Source organism: Aythya fuligula, chromosome 14 (genome assembly GCF_009819795.1).
Source record: "Aythya fuligula isolate bAytFul2 chromosome 14, bAytFul2.pri, whole genome shotgun sequence".
NCBI classification, from domain to species: domain Eukaryota; kingdom Metazoa; phylum Chordata; class Aves; order Anseriformes; family Anatidae; genus Aythya; species Aythya fuligula.
Genome location: NC_045572.1, coordinates 18415200 through 18435838, shown reverse-complemented (window position 1 = coordinate 18435838; position 20639 = coordinate 18415200). Strand labels below are relative to the sequence as shown.

The following is a 20639-nucleotide window of genomic DNA, read 5'->3' as shown; positions in this document are numbered from 1 at the left end:
ATGGCTGCTCTAGAGGCTGGGGAGTGTTTAGGCTCATCCACGTTCCCAAATAACCCTGTCCCCCAGGCTGTGTTTTGACCCCACACAGCTCAGGGGCCGGCAGGGCCGTGCTGCAGCCCCGGTGCCTCCTGCCTGCCCCTGGTGCCGTGCTCGAAGCAGCGAGGGCAGGAGCAGGGGTGTTGGTGGGTGTACGGCCGTGTGCCCGGCTGCTGGGGCAGTTACAGAGCCCCCCCTGGTTTATTCAGCGCCTGAATTTACGGTCTGAGAACCCGATGTGTGTCAGGCTGGTGTGCAGCACGGGGCTTGGGCCTTGGCTGCGATGAGAGGCTGGAGATAAATGCGTAGTGAGGAAGCAGCCAGGTGAGCTTTCAGCAGGGCTGGAGGAAGCGGCTGTTAAACCTGGGCACCATGTGATAAACTTCTGCTTTCCTGCTTGGTCTGCAGCTGAGGACGGGAACCTTCAGGCAAACGTGAGTTTTCCCTTTTGTCCTTCAGGTGGGGCTTCGTGAGAACACTGGGTATTGTTTCAGGGCCTGGATGGGGTGTTTTTATCACGGGATTTCTGCAAAGCCAGTCCCTTCTGAGGCCTAATGCTGCAGAGTTCGTAACGCTCCCGTGTAATGAGGCCTTGAAGACAGTAAATTAACGTGAGGAAGTCAGAACTATAATAGGCAGATTAACGCCGGCTGTCTGAAGAACTATTGCTTAATAAAATTTAAACGCCAATTGTCTCGGCTTCAAAGCTGGAGCAGGAGAACATGCTGGCACAGGAATTCAGGTAGCGAGTCTGCACGATTAAAGTGGCTGCTGGGAGCAGCATCGCGGTGCGCTTCGTGGAGCCTGTGCGGGCAGGAAGGAGCACACGGGGAAGCTCCGCGCTGCTCCAGCGCCTCACCCTGCAGCGTGGGTCAGAAAGGGATGATTTTGGTAGATCCCAGCCTCATATTGCAGTCTGGGCATCCCCCTTCCCTCTGGGGTCAGTAGGGTTCCCCTGGCTGGGCCATTCCTCCGCGGGGTCGGTGCCTTCATGCTCCCGGTTGTGTTGTGGCTCTGTTTTTTCTGCTTGAGGCCATTCCTCTGCTGTTCCCATCCCCGGGGAGAGCCGGGCACGCTGCTGCATTGCCTGGGTTTCCCTCTGTAGGGACAGCACAAAGGGGCTGGTGCTTCAGGCCTCAGAGCACTCCCCTGGCTGGGAAGAAAAAGGAAACCGGGAACTTTGTTTCAGAGGGCCGGGCAGCTGATGTCTTCCTGCCCCTAAGTGGTTAGCGAAAAGAAAAACAAAACCGATAGCTTCAGGTCTGTGTTTTTCTTTTGTTTCTCTCCAGAGGACGCAGGGAGGATTTCTTCCAACAGCTCTTGAGCTGCCAGCCTTGCACAAGAGCCTGGCTGTGCGGCGCGGTTCCTTGCAGAACCACGAGCGAGCTGCAGTCATTGCTTTATTTTTAGAGCTTTCCCTTGGTAGTGACACAAAATAAAACCGAGGGCTGGGTAAGGTTAATCCAGGGAAGGAGAGGTGAGGGGGCCTGGGCGCTTTCACTACCCTGTAATGCGGTTGCACAAAGTAACTGTGATGGTTTAAAGGAGGGTGGTGTGGGGTCTGTTAACCCTTGAGTAAATAACAGCAAGCTAGCAAGCACATTCTTCTTGGTCAGAATTGGTTTAAAGCTATTTTAGCAGTATGTTTAGGAAAAGGACTTCAAACTTGTTTTAGACAAGCTGAAACGCAGCTGCAGAAGTTCCAAGTGTCCTCCTTAATTTGGGTTGTAAAATTCAGTTTCTGGGAGCTGCATTTACCTGAATTAAAACAGAAGCCTTGTGTCTGTGTGCTGGGTCTTGGTGTGGTGAACGCTGTGCCCAGCTCTCACTCAGCTCCTCTGACAAAATGGGTCTTACGTGAGCGTGCAGAGCCTCGTCAGTCCCACTGCAAGGCCAGGGGCCCAAGGGAGGAATCCAGCCGATGAAATTAAATCGGGTGCTTTGGGGGGGTTCTGCAGCCGCAGGGCTGGCCGGGAAGGGGAAGGGCCCCGTGGCAAACACCGAGCTCTTCCCTCTGGTGGCTCTCATCAAACATTAACCTCGCCTAGGGCAACTTTTTTTTGTTTTGTTTTTAAAAGCTCTGCCACCCTTACGGTGCGTACAGAGGTGGTGTTCTCCAGCTGTGCGTTAGCAGCTCGCTGGGGAGTGTGCAGAGGGAATGCCCCACGTGAAGGACAGGGTGGAATTTCTGGGGAAATCTGGGTTTTGTATTAGTTTTATACTGCCAGTATCAGTACCAGATGAGCAACAGAAGAGATTTCCTAATGAAACCTTGGAAGAAGGGATATCTGCTAGAAACGGGGTTGTATTTTCAAGAAACAACCCACCCAAACCCTTGGCTTTCCCCAAAACACCCAGGTGAGGTGATGGCTCACCCTTTCTCGTGCTCAGGACACATCAGTGCTGCTGCAGTGTGAGCGTGCCTCGCCTCGGGCTGACTGATACCGAGTTAGAATTGCCGAGCACTTCTGGCAGAGCCGCCCTCTCCTCTCGGGGAGCAGGTAACGCCTGCAGCCGGAGCCATCCCAAACCAAACGCCCTCCCGAGGCAGAGCCTCGAGGGGAACTCCAGCCGTGGGGTTGGAGGCGAGAGGGAGAGGAGGAAAGTGGGACGCTGCGCTCTTCTGAAAGCTTTTTATTTTATTTATTTATTGACACATGACTATTATTTAAATTCTCTGTAAACTCCTTTTTGGTTTTGCTGCTTATTTTAGTGTCACAAAGCCGTACGAAGCCAACTGGATGCCTGTGTTACTGCTGCTGTATTTGCAGCACCGTGATTATCCTTAAACTTACCTGGAGCTTGTACAATTTTGTGCAAAGCTCTATTGTTCTTGTAAGAAATGTTTAATTTTTCTGCACTATTCTTTTTCTTTACCATAAAACAGAAAGCTCTAAATCACTTTTATTTGGGAAGCTTTCAGTCGTTAGTGGCCCCACCAGAGCGCGTTGCTGCTTTGTGCCTCGGCGTGCTTCGTTTTGCTGCTGTGGGGCAGGGTTTGGTGGCTGGGCTTGGTTTTGTTTGTGACTTCTTTCTTTACCAACTCTTCTGTGAGTGCATTTGGATTAAACTGTCAGAGTAGCACTTGGGGACTGTGTGTGTGTGTGCAGATACCTCATTCCTTATATACTGCTCCTTCCTAGGGGCAGCATTTCCAGCCCGGGGTGTGAGCCGGGTGTGCCCTGCCCGGCTGCTGGGGCCTGCGTGCTGCCTTCCCCCCACAGCCCCTTTATCATTCAAGGCCAAATGCTGTCAAACAAGGCTGGTGTTGCCTCACAGCCAGCTAGCCCGTGCTGCCTGAGCCACCTGTGGGATCTCTCCTGCTTCTCAAAGCAATTCAGACAGAAAGAGGCCCTTGAGGTAGATGAGGCTGTCTCAGAGGGGTCAGGGTGCTGCGAACACGCTCTGAGGATCCACTGAGGCCTGGCTGTCTCCCTTAGCCTGGCTCAGCTCCTCCGAGGGGTTCTCCGGGGGCCCTAAAGCTGGACGAGACACAAGCATCTGCAGAGTTCCTCCTGCAATTGCCTTTGCTGCTAGCAGTCCGGGTTGAGCAGGCACACCTTGTCTCGTGCTCGGTGCTGTGCACGGGGTGCGTGTGGCTGGGAAGCTGCCGGACACGCCGAGCTCAGAGCCCGCCGTGCCAACCAGCACCGGCTTCATTTATTTGCATGTTTAATGCCCGTGTGATTTTAATAGCGTAGTACACGCTGTTGGTGCTTAAAATATCCCTGCAGAGATGCAGAAGAGTAGATAAAGAAGTCTCGTTTGAATGCGATCCAAATGATCAATTCCACTCCCTTCCTTCCCCAGCAAAACAAAAAGAAAACCCCAACGCGCTCCCTGTACGGCCACAGCGAGTGCCTGTGGGGACGTTTGCCACTTGCTGTGTACTGCAGAGGGGTAGGGAGGAGTGGCAAAAAGTGCCCTGAGCTGCTTTGATATTTCCAAAGCCTGATTTTACGTTGACCTGGCGCACAGAGCCAGCCTGCCTGCTTCGCTCCGAGGGGTGGCTGCCTTCGGGTCCCTTCTGTGCAGCAGCGTTGTACCAAGTGCCAGACCTTGACTTCCCCAGCCCAACGAGCTGCGGTACGTCCGTACAGCTCTGGGAGGGTGCTCGGCTCTCTGAAAGCCAGTGAAGAGCTTTATGTTAAAATTTACCCCCCTGTTTGTAAAATGTAGGTGTGAAATTGAAAATCGGCCTCACCTGATCAGTATAGTTAAATCTGGTATTTGTTTCTGTTTAAATCCTGCACATGTAAGAAATCTGAAGAAGAACAAGCTTCCTAGACCTCCATCCTTCAGAAGGAATTTGCGTTTTGCCGTGCATGGGCAAGTGCTGAGGCAGTTTGCTGGCGGCAGTGCCCTGAGGCCTGCGGTGTGCTCCCACCTCCAGGAGTTGGGCTGAGTTTAGCATAATGGGGGAAAAAATAATTTTCACACCTGTGTTAAAAACCATCACATCCACAGGCTTGGTATCAGCACTGAGCTGGATTATGCTAATGCTTTTACCTTGTTTACAACGCAAATATTCCAGGGAAGTGCAACAAATCCAGCGCCTGGAAAAGCACTGAGTGTGTAAGCTCAGGCTGGGGGTTCCTGTAGGTTTTATTGCAGCAGAGCAGCAGGCAGAATGAAGCCAAATGAGTAAGAAATTGCCATGAAAGACTAAAATGTTATTAAGGTGAAAAGAATAATGTTAAACAGACAACCGAGTGATAGGTAGAAGGCTTCCTAGGATGGGCTAGCTGCTTTTACATAGCTTTCAAATCAGTGCTGTAGCAAACTTTGTTGTTTCTAGACAGCTTCCTATTATTTTTAACAGTGACTTTCAAAGTAGATGACTTCTTCATTTTAGACTGCAGCTTATTTATGTGGAAGAATGGGCATTTCTTCTCTGGAAGCACCGACCGTGCTTTTGGCACACCAGTAGGGTGCTTTTATAGCTCTCTTAACATAAAGAATTACGCTCACAAAACCAGGGCGACATCATCGGTCATCTGATTTTGTTGATTCCTGTGGGTCCCGATGCTTTATCAAGCGCAAAGCTGACAGTATTTTCTCGTTGTGTTGCTACAACTTGGCGTATTGCTGTTAACTCAAACAGCAAGAGCAAACCTCCAAGGAGGATGGGCAGGATGGGAGCTTGCCAGCTTTCTAGTCTGCATTTTTGCAGTAGGCGCAGATCGTGTGGCCTAGGGCAGAAGTGCAGCACTGACAGAACTTCACGGAAATGACTGCTTTGGCTAGAAAGGCCTTTTAGGAGGGAGGGAGGAAGGTAGGCCTGGAAACAACATCAAAGCTGGAGGTCAGAGGATGTCGGGGAATGCCCAGAAAGGTGCCTTGGGGCAGAGCTGAAAGCAAACCACAGCCCGATTCAGGCACTGAACGGGGGCGGGGGAAGAGAAGGGAATTGCAGAAGGCTTGGGGGATGTTGAGGAGAAAGGGAATTGTAGGAATGACTGGGAGATGGACGGGGTGGGCTGGAACAGCTAAATGCTTCAAACAGGTGCAATAGTTAGAAACAGTTATTTGCCTGAGGACTTTGTGCTTTTTTTTATTTACTTTTAGTTTTCCTGCATAAACTCTCCCAGTTAGGCACAGAAGGTAGCTGTAAATTGTGGGTTACAGCTGTTCTAAATGCAAGGCTCTTTAAACTGGGCAAAAACATCTCTTCAGTTGTGAGGAGCTGCTGTCAGCAGCGGGTTCTTAACTGAGCTCTCTCGTTTGGCAGAACGGGTACCGGGGCTCGCTGCGCCTGCCTTCCTCCTTCCTCATTTCCTTCTGTGATCAGGAAATTATGTTTTTTTTGTAGCAACATGAACCGTGAAGACCGGAATGTGCTGCGTATGAAAGAAAGGGAAAGGCGAAATCAAGAAATTCAACAGGGTGAAGAAGCCTTTCCACCTAACTCTCCTCTCTTTGCGGAACCGTACAAAGTTGTGAGTTTATGCCATTTTCACAAACTCATTTTTTTTGTGGCAGTTCTGTGCAATTATTATTAGAGGACTAAAACCTCTATTGGTTGTCTAGATTTTAACAGCAGCTTTGTTTTTTTTAGAAGATAAATATTGATTGGGCATCAGTAAAAGTAACAAAGTTCATTCGGATTTCTTTTGTAAGCTGTAGAAATAAGTGTAAAGTATTGCAGAGTGTTTTGTTCCTTTTCCTTACCTTCTATGCCAGTAGGGACTTTGTCATTATTTTCTAAAAAATAAAAATTAAAATTAAAGATCAAAGATTTTGAAACTGAAAACAAAAGCCTTCTAGTTTTCAAATACAAAAATGACTCAGTGCTGCCTAAGCACATCTTTTCTGTATGCTCTAGGAGGTTAAATTACTGCTTGAAAAGCAAACCTGGGACTAGGAAACCTTGGCAAAAAGATCGGGGTGCTAGCCACAATCCTAGCCTTGAAATGTAGATCAGCTGCACTAGTTGTCAAGTCAATTCACTGAAAGCGAAGTTGTGACTTTTAACACTGAATTTTGCATTTTTTTCTAATGATTTTCACAGACCAGCAAAGAAGACAAATTGTCTAGTCGCATTCAGAGCATGCTCGGTAATTATGACGAAATGGAGGATCTTCTAGGAGATCGATCGCAACAGAAGCTCGTTGGAATTCCCAAACCAACCGTACCATCAGCAACAGATGAGAAATCAAACCAAAGTTTCTTTGGTGACCAGAGACATAATACTAGTTCACATCAGAGTAGCAAATGGACTCCTGTAGGACCAGCACCTAGCACTTCCTCGCAATCTCAGAAACGGTCCTCGGGTTTACAGAGCGGGCACAGCAGTCAGCGCGGCAGTGGCAATAACACTAGCAGTAGTGGCCAGAGGCATGACCGTGACTCATACAGTAGCAGCAGCAGCCGCAAAAAAAGCCAGCATGGATCTGAACACTCCAAATCCCGTTCTTCCAGCCCTGGAAAACCACCTGCTGTTTCTTCGTTGAGCTCCAGCCATTCGAGATCTCATGGAGGCGATCATCACAGCAAAGAACATCAACGGTCAAAATCTCCCCGGGATCCAGATGCCAACTGGGACTCTCCCTCCCGCGTACCCTCATTTTCAAGTGGACAACACTCTAATCAGTCTTTTCCACCCTCACTAATGTCCAAGTCCAATTCAATGTTACAGAAACCCACTGCCTATGTAAGGCCGATGGATGGGCAGGAATCCATGGAACCAAAGTTATCTTCTGAACACTACAGTAGCCAGACTCACAGCAGCAGTGTGAATGAGCTGAAGCCCAGCAGCAAAGCACATCTAACCAAGCTGAAAATACCTTCTCAACCACTCGATGTAAGTTCCTACCTATTTACTGGGTTCTTAAATGATAGTCCCTTTGGGCTTGGATTTTCCAGCTTCTTTAAAATCCCAATCTACGTAACTAAGATGCAGTTTATAGTGAATGCTGTTTTTTTGTTAAATAAAACATCTCTCCTGGTGAAGACCTGTATTTTAAATGGAAAACATGAAATTCTTCCATGTGGATACTGTGATTTTCATTAAACACAGCCTATGAGACATTCTGAGAAAGGCTTAGCTAACCCAGACAGGCTAATTTTCCTGGAGTACTTCTGAAGTCAAAAGTCAGTAAAATAGTAGGATATTCACAAGTCTTTTGACAAGCCTGTATCCATATATTGTCTTTGCTGGGAGCCGTGTTGCCTTAGTCAGGTGATGCTATCTGAGCATATCAGGTTTTGTTTTGGAGCTTGTAGTAATTTCTAGATGTGATTATTATACCTTCACCTAAGGAACATCAGCTAACCCCAAAGCACACCAAAGTGAAAAAGGTTCAGAACTTTGCTCAGGTATGCTGAATACAGAATACTATTGGACTAACAACTTTTAACAGTTTAATAATCCTGGAATTGGTAAGGCACAGACCTTGACTGCAGCTCACTTGCAAGAAGAGGGCCTTTCTTAATAACAAAATGGCCGTGCATTTCATATGAACCGTGTAAGTGCCAGTAGCAAGAAAAAAAACGTTTGTTCCTGGGATTTCAATAAATAGCAGATTAAGATTCAGGAAACAGATAAGGAAAGTCGAAAAATTATTTCCACCTTCTGAAAGACTTGACACGCTGGTGTTAATGCAGTGAAATATGTAGTCATTCTGCTTTCTTCCTGTTGTAGCGTCCCAAATGCAGTAGATTCATAGTTTCATAATTATTGCTGTTTCTAGTTTCGTGCTGTGCTCTGTTTTACTTTGTAAAGCAGTTTGTCATTACTGTGTATTCATTGTCATGCATTTGAGTTCAGATATTATGCAGTGGCTTCTTCCAGGGAAAGATTGAAAGCCATGATTCTTTTTTCCCCTCTTTCCAGAAGTTTTTAATATCCCCGACTGCCTAAGATCACTTTTAACCATCAAGTGAAAACTAAGAGATTATTGTGGCAGTTTTATAGATCCGGTGTATTCGCTTTTCATAACTGGATGTGACTCATCCCATAAAAATTTGAAGCTATCTGATATTAAAATTAATATTGTTGAAAAGAATTAATGAGGTCTGTTGGTATCTATATAGACTCTGTATGAATTATGATAAGGATTGAAGTTTATTCTTAACTGCTTCAAACTCCTGGTATCTTTTAAAGAAAATCTGCTTTAGGAGATGTTAATCTTGAGTTTTGATTTGTAGGCATCAGCATCTGGTGATGTGAGCTGTGTGGATGAAATTCTAAAAGTAAGTTCTCTGCTTTTTTTTCATAAGTTATTTGTTGAAGATACAAAACATTACTAAGGAGGTGGAAAATACTCTCCAGTTGATTAGTTCCTTTTAAATTGGCTTGACTGCAAGTTGTTACAGGAGGGCTCTTCAAATAATCCTCTGAAGCGGGTAGACTGGGGAAAACTGGAGGCAGAGCTGTGCGTGAGCTGGGCACTGTGCACTGCAGGGTGCACACATTATCTCCTGGATAGCCTCATGGCATTCCTTTCCTTCAAGCCCCATCCCCGCTAATCTAACCAGTATTTAGCCATTTCTTCCACCTAAATACAGTCATTACCTTCCAATACCTTTTTAGAGTATAATTATTTGTAGCTACCCAACAGCAGACCCTTCCCTTCTCCTCTACCTGCATTATTTTCTCAAGCCTTTTTACCCCTCACGTGACCTCCTGTTCATATGTCTGCTGTCACAAAGGTATCATTGCCCCATGAGCATTTCCATAGCGTATTTCCTCTGACCTTCAGTACTCCATGGTCCTTGGAGATGCTCTGAATGAATACAAGATGCTTTCTTTCCAGCTTCAGGTATTGATTTTCACCTCTTTTTCCTCAAATTTTATAGATTTCCCTTCCCAGGATTTTTCTTTCTACCCCTTTATCTTACATGTGCTCTTCACAGGCTGAAGTGATCAGACGCTGGCTTCTACTTCAGTTTATGTTCAGGCCAACCAGTTTTATTGATTTGTTCCTTTCTGCTTGTTTTGTTGGCATGTCTATTTATTTTCATGAGTAGCAATTTAAGATTTAGGTTTATGTGCAAAATCTTCGTTACACATTTGGGGAATTAAGATTTGAATATAAAGCTCATTGAAGCGTGAACAATGAACTGAAAATTGAGAGGTTTACCATTTGAATCAGGATTTTAACTTGAAATCTTTGCTCTGCTTTTGTTTTGTTAATAGCTTGTCTTTTTTGTTTTGGTACAGGAGATGTCCCATTCTTGGCCTCCTCCACTGACTGCTATTCATACTCCGTGCAAAACTGAACCGTCAAAATTTCCTTTTCCAACAAAGGTCAGTGCTGTAGTTAAATACCGAATGCAGTTTAAAAAAGTAGCTCCTATTAAAGATTAGCATTTTGGAACTCTTTTAAATTCAATTCTGTATTCTTCTGTGTTTGTTTCAGTGCTGTGCAACTCTTTATCTTGCTTCACAATAACATTGTCGTTCTTATGAAAAATGTCATTGTTTATCCTCTGGTTTACATGCATAAAGCACTCTTCAATGTCTGCGAAGACATGTATAAGCTTTCATTTTTATATTAAATTCTTTTTCATAAATTCAAACCTTCTTCAGGGTACTCCTGAAGCTTTAAAACGCCACTGAGCCTCTTCCCTGTTAGGGAAATACTTTGCAGCACTTTGTGCAGAAGCAAGCATTGTTTACCTCGTCAAGCAAGCAGTGGAGACTGACTGATAAATGTTAAGAAATTCAAACATATTTTTCTGCATAAACTGATTTTTCCTCATAATTTTGAAGTCCAGTTGTAGTTCTGTTAGATCTTACATTTCCAATTACAAAGGAAAAAAAGTTTTTAAATGAGACCTTTTGCTCAAGAAGTTTTGAGATTACTTGCCCAGAAATATGCCTTATTAGCTTACCATGTACTTAATAACTACTGAAGCATTTAAATTATTAATTGGAAAGAGAAATCAGTTGCTTTTTGCTGCTGCTGACAGCATAGGGCATGTTGCCAAGAGACCTGCTTGAGCCGACACCTCTGAGGAAGGAGCTTGCATTCTCCTACCTTTTTGCTCTTGGCTGTTTGCTCCTTTCCCCTCGGGCTGGCTCTTGCACTCCCAGCTGCAGTGCTTTAAGGCAAATTGGCAGAAGTGATTGTTTGCCTTGAACTGCAGCTCTGTAATCTGAAGTGTCTTGGAAGCTGTAGGTAGGCAGGGTAGAGTTTGGGGAGCAACTTCAGCAAGTACAGTTCAGCTTATGATAGCTGACTCGTTCAGGACTTCGTACCTATTGATTAGCAGAAAAAGATTTAAGTTAAGAATACAATGTTTCTCAAGGCTCAACATACATCTGAAACAGGTTGAGGTACTCTGTCCCTAGTTTGGCATAATTTCAGATTGCAGAAATTATGCTGGTCATCTTTTAAAAGTTACCTTAATAATCATGAAGACTACACCTTTTCTGACCAGGCTGCTGTGCTAGAGGACCAGTTGCTGCTATCAGTTTCCTGCTTGATCCAAATTACTCCCCAAAACAGTTCAGTGAAATGTGTTTTAAGATTTTTTCCCTGAGATTTCTAAATGAAATCTGTCTAAACAGATTGTCTTGTTCCATGAATGCTTGGACATCAACTTTCTAGCCTTGTTTCTCTTAACATGAAGATGTTTTGGAGTTTGCATGTGTTTGAAAATCCAAGTAAAGGAGCTCTAATACATGAAACAAGCACAATGGATTACTCTTTCTAACAATCTAGTTGGAAAAGAAGTGTGTTCTCTTTTTGACTAGTTGGTCATAAGAAAATGTTTTCTTGTGAGCACCTGTAATAGTTTCCTCAGTGTGGGCAAAAGGTTTAATCTAGGTGATTTACCCAGATGAGCACTGAATGAGTACAGTTTTCCAAAAGGCTCTAGCTATAGCTCACGATTATTTCTTGGTCAAAAGTTCCAGCCTCTGTAAGTGCACAAACTCCCACAGACTGATGAAAGGTTAAACAGTTCTGTTTCTCCTACTGGCTAGATGTCTTGGAGCTACAGACAGTCCTGTTGTCATCACCCTGTCCTGTCGTGTTTTTGTCTCCGTGCATCTCTTTGACTCAGTGTGGGGAGAAAGAAGCTGTGCAGAGATCTGTAGGCCTTTGCCACATGCAGAGAAACTACGTAAGGTTGCACAGCCTTGTTGATGCTTGAACAAAAAAGGGTGGTTGTGTGTTTGGTGTTTTCTTCTTCTTTTGAATCTATCAACCTGGATTGTGTTTCTTCACCCAGTTTGCAAAAAAAAATTCCATTTATGGCTGCTCTGACTCTTTCGACTTTTTGCCAGCTTTTTTATTTTGTGGCTGCACATCTTAACCATGGAACTCTGTCAAATTCTCTCTCCGTATCCAAAGTCTGTAATTTCCTCTGCCTTCTCCCCTCTGTCATTCTTGGCAGCAGGATCTTCGCAGAATTCCAGCAAGCCAGTGAGCCGTAGGCTTGTGCTGCCTGGACCCAGAGAAGAACTCAGAAAACAAAACAAAGCAGTGATTTACTTTAATCAAGCAGTGCTGCTCTAGAAAAGCTCGTTCTCTTTAATACTCTATTTATTTACAAGTGATATGCTGCAGTATTTCACAGCGTTCCTTTTGTGTGCAGAAGCCTGGCATGTTTTGCCTGCGCACATAAAATAGGGCTTCTTTTAGTGGACTGGTTGGTTTTATTTGTGAGGCTGTTGGGATAAGATCGCTTCTCCTGTGTGCGGATAGTGAGTAGGTTGCAGGGACTCAAACCACTGACTGGGGCCTGTCTGCATTATTATAAATATACCTAATATCAGAAAGTCTTTGACTCAGAAGATAAAACTTCATGAAAATAGGTCAGGGAAAGTTTTATGGATACTATGAAAAGAAACTGATTCCTGACTCTTGGTAAAAACATTATCTGGTGACCTAACACTCTATAATTTTATCCTATGTAAGGGTTTTTTTTGTTTGTTTGTTTTTTAAAGCCATGGGCTCACAGTCAAAATCTCCAAAGCAGGAAGTACTGGTGTGTTTGTAAAATATATTCAAAAATCCAGCTGTTTGTTAGAGGGTGGGAGCTTTTCATCTCAAAGCAAGCATCCTTGCCAGGTTTTGTGCCTGCGTGCCCGTGCGGTGACCTGGAGACATCCCTGGAGAGGTGGGTTCTGTCTCCAGCCTTCTTCGGCGCCTGCCCTGTGCTGAAGTGATCGTAATGGCCAGCGGGCAGGTGTGTCGATCCTTTCTCAAACAGAAACTTTCTTCTGAGAAATAAAAATGAGATCTGACCTGAGTTTTCAGACATTATGTGGGAACGGGTCCCACTCCCCACAGGCTGCTCACAGCCCGATTCGGTACCCCACTGCTGTTCCCAGCAGCTACCAGGTGGTTTTTCTCATTGCAGTTCTTGTGGCAAACTACAAGCAGCAATTTTATTTCCTGTTAAGTGTCGTCACTACCTAACCTCAGTGGTATTCTGTGAAAGAGGTTTCCTTCCTTTAAGATATTTTTAATTCCTTTTTGAAGTAGACCTTTAGAAGATAGTGTCATAGGTAACCTCATGGTTGAAAGTGTATATTCTTATTTATTAATTAATTTCTGAGTTTCTTAAAGAAATAATGTATCCAATGATGGAATAGGTGGTGAGGTGTTTGGAAAAAGTTGTGTGTTTAAGCATAACTCCTCGTTAAAGTGCACTTAACTGAAATATTGCACTGTGCCTTAGAAATAGGAAGTTGACTGACGCGAGCAGTTAGGGGTTTCTGCAGAATTTGTGCTACGTATACTGGTGAGAATGGGTGCCAGTTCCTCGTCTTGTGCTCACCCCAGCACAGATGCTCTGTATCTGTAGATGTGGTATTTTGATTACGATATGGTCTTTACTTCTTTTTTGACTTGAGTTTTATCAGTCCTGTCTAAGTTAACAGTAGGCAAAGGAAATTGGGGAGTCACGCTTGCACTCCGTGAACTTGTGTCAAAGATAAAAATCTGTTTTTGTTTTGAAGGATGTAGAGCTTTGCTTTCTGTTGAAGTCACAACACTTTCTTCCAGTTCGTCTTCTCTTTTCACTTTGGGTATAGTTAAATTTTATTTATATTGTCCCTTTCTTTCATTCGGTTTCTTTCATTAGAGGCGTTTGGAACACCTGAAAATGAAGTCTCCTGGGAAGGTGTGGTTTTGAGAGAAGTGCTGCAGTCTGTTCTTCTAGACCACTGACAAAAAACTTGTCCAAGACAGTATTTCAACTGCTTCTACTTTTGAAATAAAGTTGAAGGAAGTTAGAGTTAATCTAAGCACGCCTTGTTGCATAAAGCTTTTGTTACGTTTGGAAATCGCGCATACAGCCACTCAGCACACCAGTGAGCTGGCTGTTAGGGAAGACTGGTTCGTAGCTATACCAAAACCCCTGCAATTCAGTGTTGTCAAATGTGTGCGTGTGACTTCATGAATTATCTCAATTTTTTCAGCTTTCATGCTTAAAGTCAGCGTTTGTCCTCGTTTTAAAATGAGGTCAGGAGGGTCCTGGTTTGAAGTGGCGAACTGGCTTAGACATTTTTCGGTAACTCGGTGCTCTGCATATTTGTTTATTGAAACAATATGTTAGTGTTTGAAAAGTTTGATAATGTACTTTCGGGAGACAGAATTGTTTTTTTGGAATGGGAATAGCAAAGATCACAGCAGTGCTAAAATCTGCAGGGCTGCATCTTTCAAGGCTGGACTTGTAGGTAACAAGTCTGTTGCGTCTCAAGGCAGGTAATATCGCTGTTCATTGGCTTTGGTACAAGTGAATTGCCTGATTACATGCGGATTTGGCTGTTTATCGGGACGGGGGTGGGGGCGAGGAAGGGAAATGATCTGTTTGTCAGCTGTGCTTGCCTGCGTTTCCCCAGGAACTCGTGCAGAGTGTTCTGAGACGAGGAGTTGGACGCAGCGTTTCTGCAGGGCTCTTCGGATTTCAAGTTTCATTGTCTCATGTGCTCTTCTGTAGCTGGGATTTTTTCATTACTATGAGCATTAGTATACTCATTAATTGTTCATTGAGTGTTAGTATGCTCATGGCTTGTCCACCAAGATGCTGTATGTGTCTGAAAAAGAGAAGAGAAGAATTTGAGTGAAAATATGTAAAGCTAACAGCAAGGCTTTCCCCACTGTATAAGAAAAATAAAAACATACCAAACTGCTCATCTTCATGCTAAACAAACAAAAAGATAGGATTTATGGAAGTTACACAGAGATTGAGTTTCAGATACCAAGAGGTACAGCACAAGGCCCTTAAAACCTGGCACGTAGGGATGGCCGAGCTCCAGACGAGGAACATGAAGTGCTCTTTCTATGTTCTTGCTGTTCCACTAGGGTTGGTGAAAGGAGTTTGGGCCCAGATAAAGAATCACTCTTTGCTTTGTTGTTGTTGTGTGTGTTTTTTGGTGGAGGAGTGGTTTTGTTTTGTTTTTTTAAAGATGAGGTGCCATCCTTTAAAGTCAAAGAATAGCTGGATGATGGCGTGGTTTTTGGTATGTTAAAATTCCCTTTGAAAAAACTCCTGTGATCTTTTTATTCCCTTAGGAGTCCCAACAGTCCAGTTTTGGCACTGGAGAACAGAGTAAGTATATTAAACTTCCTTTAATACGTGTAATGTTTTTGTTGTGATTCAGTATTTTTAGTATCCTCCTAAGATGTCAGACTTTTTAAAGAGACTTTTCCAGACTGGTCATAGCATGGAGTCTAGGTTAAGATTTTCTGTACTTTCTCAAATGTTGACTTACGAAATAGCATTTGATTTTCTTCCTAGTTTCTTGTTGAGAACTAGAAAGCCAGTAACAGCCTTGCAACTCTGTTGTATCTGCTGGGGAAAAAAAAAAAAAAAAAAAAAGAACCATCTTTAATTTGTCATATTATTTAATTCTTGAAAAGGTGTCTTTTTGGTTGATCTGAATGAAAATAGCTGAGTACTAAAAACAAAACACCCTCAGATAAAACCTCTGGATGTAATAGAAACTAACAGATTGCATAAGTTCTTGTTTTAGTATAAAAAGCACATTACGTTTTCCCCTTTGCCATGTTCATTTTCACTTTTTGAACATAAAATCAGAAGAAAAAAAAAAAACAATCAAGAATTCTTATAGCAATAGACTTAATAATCTTGAATTCATGTCCCAAAATATATGTCTGTTTTTTAGACAAAAGCAGCTTTTATTCCTCTTGAATTATATCTTTAATTTGAATATTACTGAAACAAGTAATTTAACCAGGTGACATACATGTACCTAGAAAAATTGAATTAGATTTGTGCTGTTGTCTTCCAGAAGTCTTTCCGCTCCCTGTTGAAGTGATTAAACAGATTAAGTAGTAAAAGCATAATGGGTTATTCTTAGGTATTCACAAGCAGCTTAATCTAAACACCTAATACAGTGGGGAATTAAGGAAACAAAACGTAATTCCCTGATGCCAACAAATAGACGTGCGTTCCGGGAGCAACTGATCTCTCTGTGTGTGAATGGAGAGGCTGGATAAATAAAAGCATTGATCTGGTTTTCAACTCCTGTTTGGGTTTTCTGGGAAACTTTTAACATTTTTGTTCCTGTTGTACTATGCTTAGCAATATACCAGAATTAAAGAAAAGGGAAGAATAGAACCCCAAGCTGAAAAGCAGATTATATCAGTATGTATTTTGACTGTAAGAGTTGGTTTGAGTGAGTGTTTTTTTGGTGTTTGAAGGTTGCTTATCCACTAAAAAGCTGCGCAGGGATGCTGAAAAGTCAGGAACTTGACAGGATGACCTGTATCCCCTGCCCAGCACATGGAAGGCAATACTTTAACCTTGATAGAAGCAAAACATTTTTTCACACCATCAAAACCAAATTAAGCACGTATCGGTTTCAACAGCAAGGTTTTAAATAACTTTCAAGATTTTCTCGGTTAAATTAGTTGTTTTACTTGGTGTTTTGTCTCTGCATCCGCTCACTCGGTTGGTCTCTGGGAGACTGTACCTGGTGTCTGCTGGTTCTTCCTTTCTGCCGTTCGCTCAGCCCTTCTGGGTTTGTTTATCCAAGACTGTTTACTTCTGGCAATCTTGGAGTGACTATTTTCCTGTCTGAGTTTAAAACTATGCACTTTTTTCTTCTAGAACGATATAATCCTTCATCAAAAACATCCAATGGTCATCAATCCAAATCGTAAGTAGCTGTTGAGAAAACATTTCTCAAATAACTGTCAGAATTTAAGAAATTGGGGAAAATAGCTGTTTTGTTACTTGACTGTGTCGGTTCTTGCACAGACTCTTTAGCATACTTGTACTAGGCTGGCAGAAAACAGGGATCGTTTCCTGTAAGCCCTTTTCAGGGCCAGTAGAGTAAATACGGTGTATCGGTATGGGAAACAAACACACTGTGCATGCTTTCCTTTCCCCTGCTTTCGTCAGCTATCAGGATAGGTGTGAAGGAGTTTGGACCTAGGAACTGGCTTGTGAACTGGAAGCGTATAAGAACAGGCAGGATGGGACAGGACGTACCAAACGTGTGCACTGCAGAGCTGTCAGCTAGGAGCAGCTTGCAGCAGTTGCACAGCCAGACAGGATGAGAACTGTTTTGTTATTGGAGGAGATAGTAAATTGGGTTTGGGATCTAGTTAAATTCATGCTACTCGGTCTTTTAAGCGACCAATAACCATCTTTGTTAGTTAGGTACACAGACCCAACGTTATGCATCCTCAGTCATACAACTGAAAGAAAAAATAAAAAGTAACTGGAAGATTCTAGATGACTGTACCCCACCACCTTTCTCAAACCTGAAAATTTATTACCTGCGCTTAAAGATTGTTTCCAAACAAACATGACCATAAAAATAAAGTTTTACCACCCGATTGTATGTTTCATAAAAGTGATGATAGATTCTGAAAACCGGGTATTCTGAGTTAATGCTTGCTGTGATGCAGTTACAAAATGAAGGCTAGTTCTTCTGCTTGTCCGTGTACATATTACAGTCTTAACAAGATTAAAAAGCAAATGACCTGTGGGAAGGAAATAGAAGATAATTGAAGGCCGATTTATTTATTTATTTTAGACTTGCAGTCAATTTCCTGAAAACATGAGGTTTAAGAAGATGCTTATATGCAGCCATTTCAACAAGCAGGAGAAATAGGAGTTCACTGTTTGACTTTGCTTTTGTTTTGGTAGTGGAGTTCTCCATGAAAGGACTGTGCTATTTCCAAAACAAAATGCAAGAACATCTAAGGACAAGATGTAGCATTGTGCATTAGTTGAACTGGGGTGCATAGGAAGAAGGATTAGAAGATGTTTACTGTTGCAGTAGACTTTGAAACAAAGTGATTGTACTCTGTTCAGAAACCTCAGCAAATGACATAAATGTATCTTTTGGAAAAGGATAGTAGTGGAAAACATTGGGAACTAGATCTAGAGGTTGGCGTCTCTTTTCAGGTTATCGGTAGAACAACTATACTGTAAAATTCAGATATACCAGACTTTTAATCCTTTCTCATCTTCTTTTTCCAGATGTGAATCGAACCAGACAGAGTAAGATGTCTTATTTTTGTAATCCATTTTTTTAAATAAGCACAAAGGCAATATACCCCACTATTTGTTTCCAATGTGTTCATGTATTTTCAGTATTGTGAAATAGGTGTGTGTAATTATAACTAGCTTAAATAATAGAGTAATTATATCTGAATAATAATAATAGAAAAATTATAGCTTAATACAGTTGTGCTTTTGCCATGAGATGGGAAACAGCCACTTAATTTTATTTAGCACAGTATTCTTGGTCATTGTATGAGAGAAGTTGAACATCCAGATTTTAGCTCTTCCTGCATTAGTAAAATGTATGAGATTTCCTTCCTAAATTTGACAGATTGAACAAAGGAGTAAAAGTACTAGAGTCTGTATTTGTCTTTAAAGAATGACTTAACTCGCCATTCTTAAACAATTAAATCTTTTAGAATGGTAACTTGCAGATTTCACCCACGCAGCCTGCTCTATAGCATAAACAATAGCATGCTGCAATATAGAAGAATGCTTTGAATGTAATTAAAGTACGTGGAAAAACTTGTCTCACTTTCTCCCTTTTACTTACAGTATGTTGAAAGATGACTTAAAGCTTAGCAGTAGTGAAGACAGCGATGGAGAGCAGGTATGTTCATTCAGTACCAAAGTTTCAGGGAAGTATAGCAAGCACGTTGATAATTTGGTAGTTCAGCAGCAGTCAGTACTCCCAACAGCAAACCGAGCAGCTCCAAGATTTGTAATTAAGAAGCAAAAATCAATTAGCAAGTTTCTAAACAAGCTCCAGGTATTCCACAATACAAACTGGGGGGAAATCATCTGTTTTGTGTGAATAGTATGCTTGTACCTAAAGACTCTTGCCTTTCTGATTTCAAGTGGACTTTCTATGAAAATAAAGAGGAGTGTACTTCATAAATATGTAACGGCCTGCCATTGAAAGATAGAACCCTGCATGTTCTTCCATGCTGTCTAACACATGCATGGCATAAACATTTCTGTGCAGGGACTGTGTTCGGGATGATAAGAGCTACTGTGTTTTTGTTTTACTCCCAGGTTTTATCTGTAACTGGGTATAGCAGCACCTTTATTGCTGTAGATAAGTCTTTTTTTCTTTTTTGTCAATATTAATGTTGTGTGGCTTCTGCTAAAAATGGCATTTGGCATGCTAAATTAAAAATACCTGTAGGGTCTATACTAAGCAGCAGTAGTCCACTCTCCTTTTTTTTTTTTTAAATTTATTTTTTTCCTATTCCCACTTCTATTACTTGATTTGTTTTCTCACGTGAAGAACTTGAAGATAGTGCATTTACTTGGGTACCTACTGGTACTCTGGCCATCTCTAGAGTAGGATCATAGAATTTCAAATAACCTGATACAAAAAGGTGTTATTAAGGATTGAGAAAATAGCATCTCTCAGAATACAGGGGACTCTAAGATGACACATCTGTGGTAAAAACTTGGAGAAAACTCTGATTTGTTTTTCTTTCTGTTCAAGGAAAATTGAGACAACTTTCTCAAGTACTGAATTAAAACACTGTTCTGGCAAAATATTTTAAAATTTTAAGGCTCTAAATTGATGCTTTGCGACGTAACTGTATGTGCAATCCTAAAATAACTTCCAGAAGCTTCACGCTCTTCTTCTTAATTGCAGGATTGTGATAAGACAGTGCCAAGGAGCACACCTGGAAGGTAGGCATTCCTGCTAGATTGCAGCATAGAAAGTAAAGCAGTGAAATTCAGTCCAGTCAGCACTCATGACCTGATCTCATTTCTAAAATCTCTGTCTTTCATCTTCTGTTAGAGCAAAAGGTGATGAAAACGTAATCGGTGATTAAATAGCATTTATCCTGCAAATTATACTAACCACTTTGTGAAGGGGGGGAGGGGGGCAAAAGCTGTTGTTTGTTTCCAGAGTAAGTTGCATTCTGTTGAACTTTTAAGCAATTGTTAATTAAAATGTTAGGTTTCATTCTTCCTAATGGAAGGATTTCTAGGATGTGTTTGCACCTTGAGTAGTGTTTCTTTATTTTTCTTCATTTTTGTTTTCAGTAATTCTGAACCTTCGCAGCATAACAGTGAAGGAGCAGATAATTCAAGGGATGACTCGAGCAGCCATAGTGGATCTGAAAGCAGTTCAGGATCTGACTCCGAAAGTGAAAGCAGTTCCAGTGATAGTGAAGCTAATGAACCATCACAGAGCGCGTCCCCTGAGGTAGGATGTGACATGTATTCAGGCTGTCTTCGTTAGTTTGGCATTCATCCTGAGTTTTAAAAGCAGAAAAATTGAATGTGTTCTCAAAGTGGTTAAAAAAAAAAGTTGAGCTGACACATGTGGAATCATTCCCCCATCTGCACAGTGTTCTTTTGCTGAAGCACCTGTAGTTGGACACAGTAACGGTGCTTTGTGTAAGCACACATTTGATGTTCCAATTTGAGGTGATTTTTACCACCAGTTACCTGGTGGAGTGCAGACTCTAGGTATGGTGACAGTATCTTAAAAAACTGTGGTCTTTTAGTCTGGGTAGCTACGGCAGCAGGTATCGCCTCTGGGTAGCAGCTGCTCTGGCTGAGGGGAAAAATGAGAATTGCTATTTGTAACTATATTCATCAACTCCTTTTATTTTTGTTAATTATTGATCTCAGATGTTTGGTGTACCTCTTGCTTAGGCCTGCAGCAC

At 42.5% G+C, this 20639-nt stretch overlaps 1 protein-coding gene across 1 annotated transcript in view; it reads left to right on the top strand.

The window, feature by feature from the left end:
• Positions 1 to 20639, top strand: part of AFF4 (AF4/FMR2 family member 4) — a 45268-nt gene that overhangs the window by 7821 nt on the left and 16808 nt on the right. Inside the window, exons 2-11 of the mRNA XM_032196690.1 lie at positions 5849 to 5975; positions 6548 to 7339; positions 8686 to 8730; positions 9701 to 9787; positions 15012 to 15048; positions 16573 to 16621; positions 17956 to 17976; positions 18535 to 18589; positions 19613 to 19650; positions 20011 to 20173. Coding sequence (XP_032052581.1) covers positions 5853 to 5975; positions 6548 to 7339; positions 8686 to 8730; positions 9701 to 9787; positions 15012 to 15048; positions 16573 to 16621; positions 17956 to 17976; positions 18535 to 18589; positions 19613 to 19650; positions 20011 to 20173 — 1410 coding nt within the window. The 5' untranslated portion in view covers positions 5849 to 5852. The remainder of the gene's footprint in view (positions 1 to 5848; positions 5976 to 6547; positions 7340 to 8685; positions 8731 to 9700; positions 9788 to 15011; positions 15049 to 16572; positions 16622 to 17955; positions 17977 to 18534; positions 18590 to 19612; positions 19651 to 20010; positions 20174 to 20639) is intronic.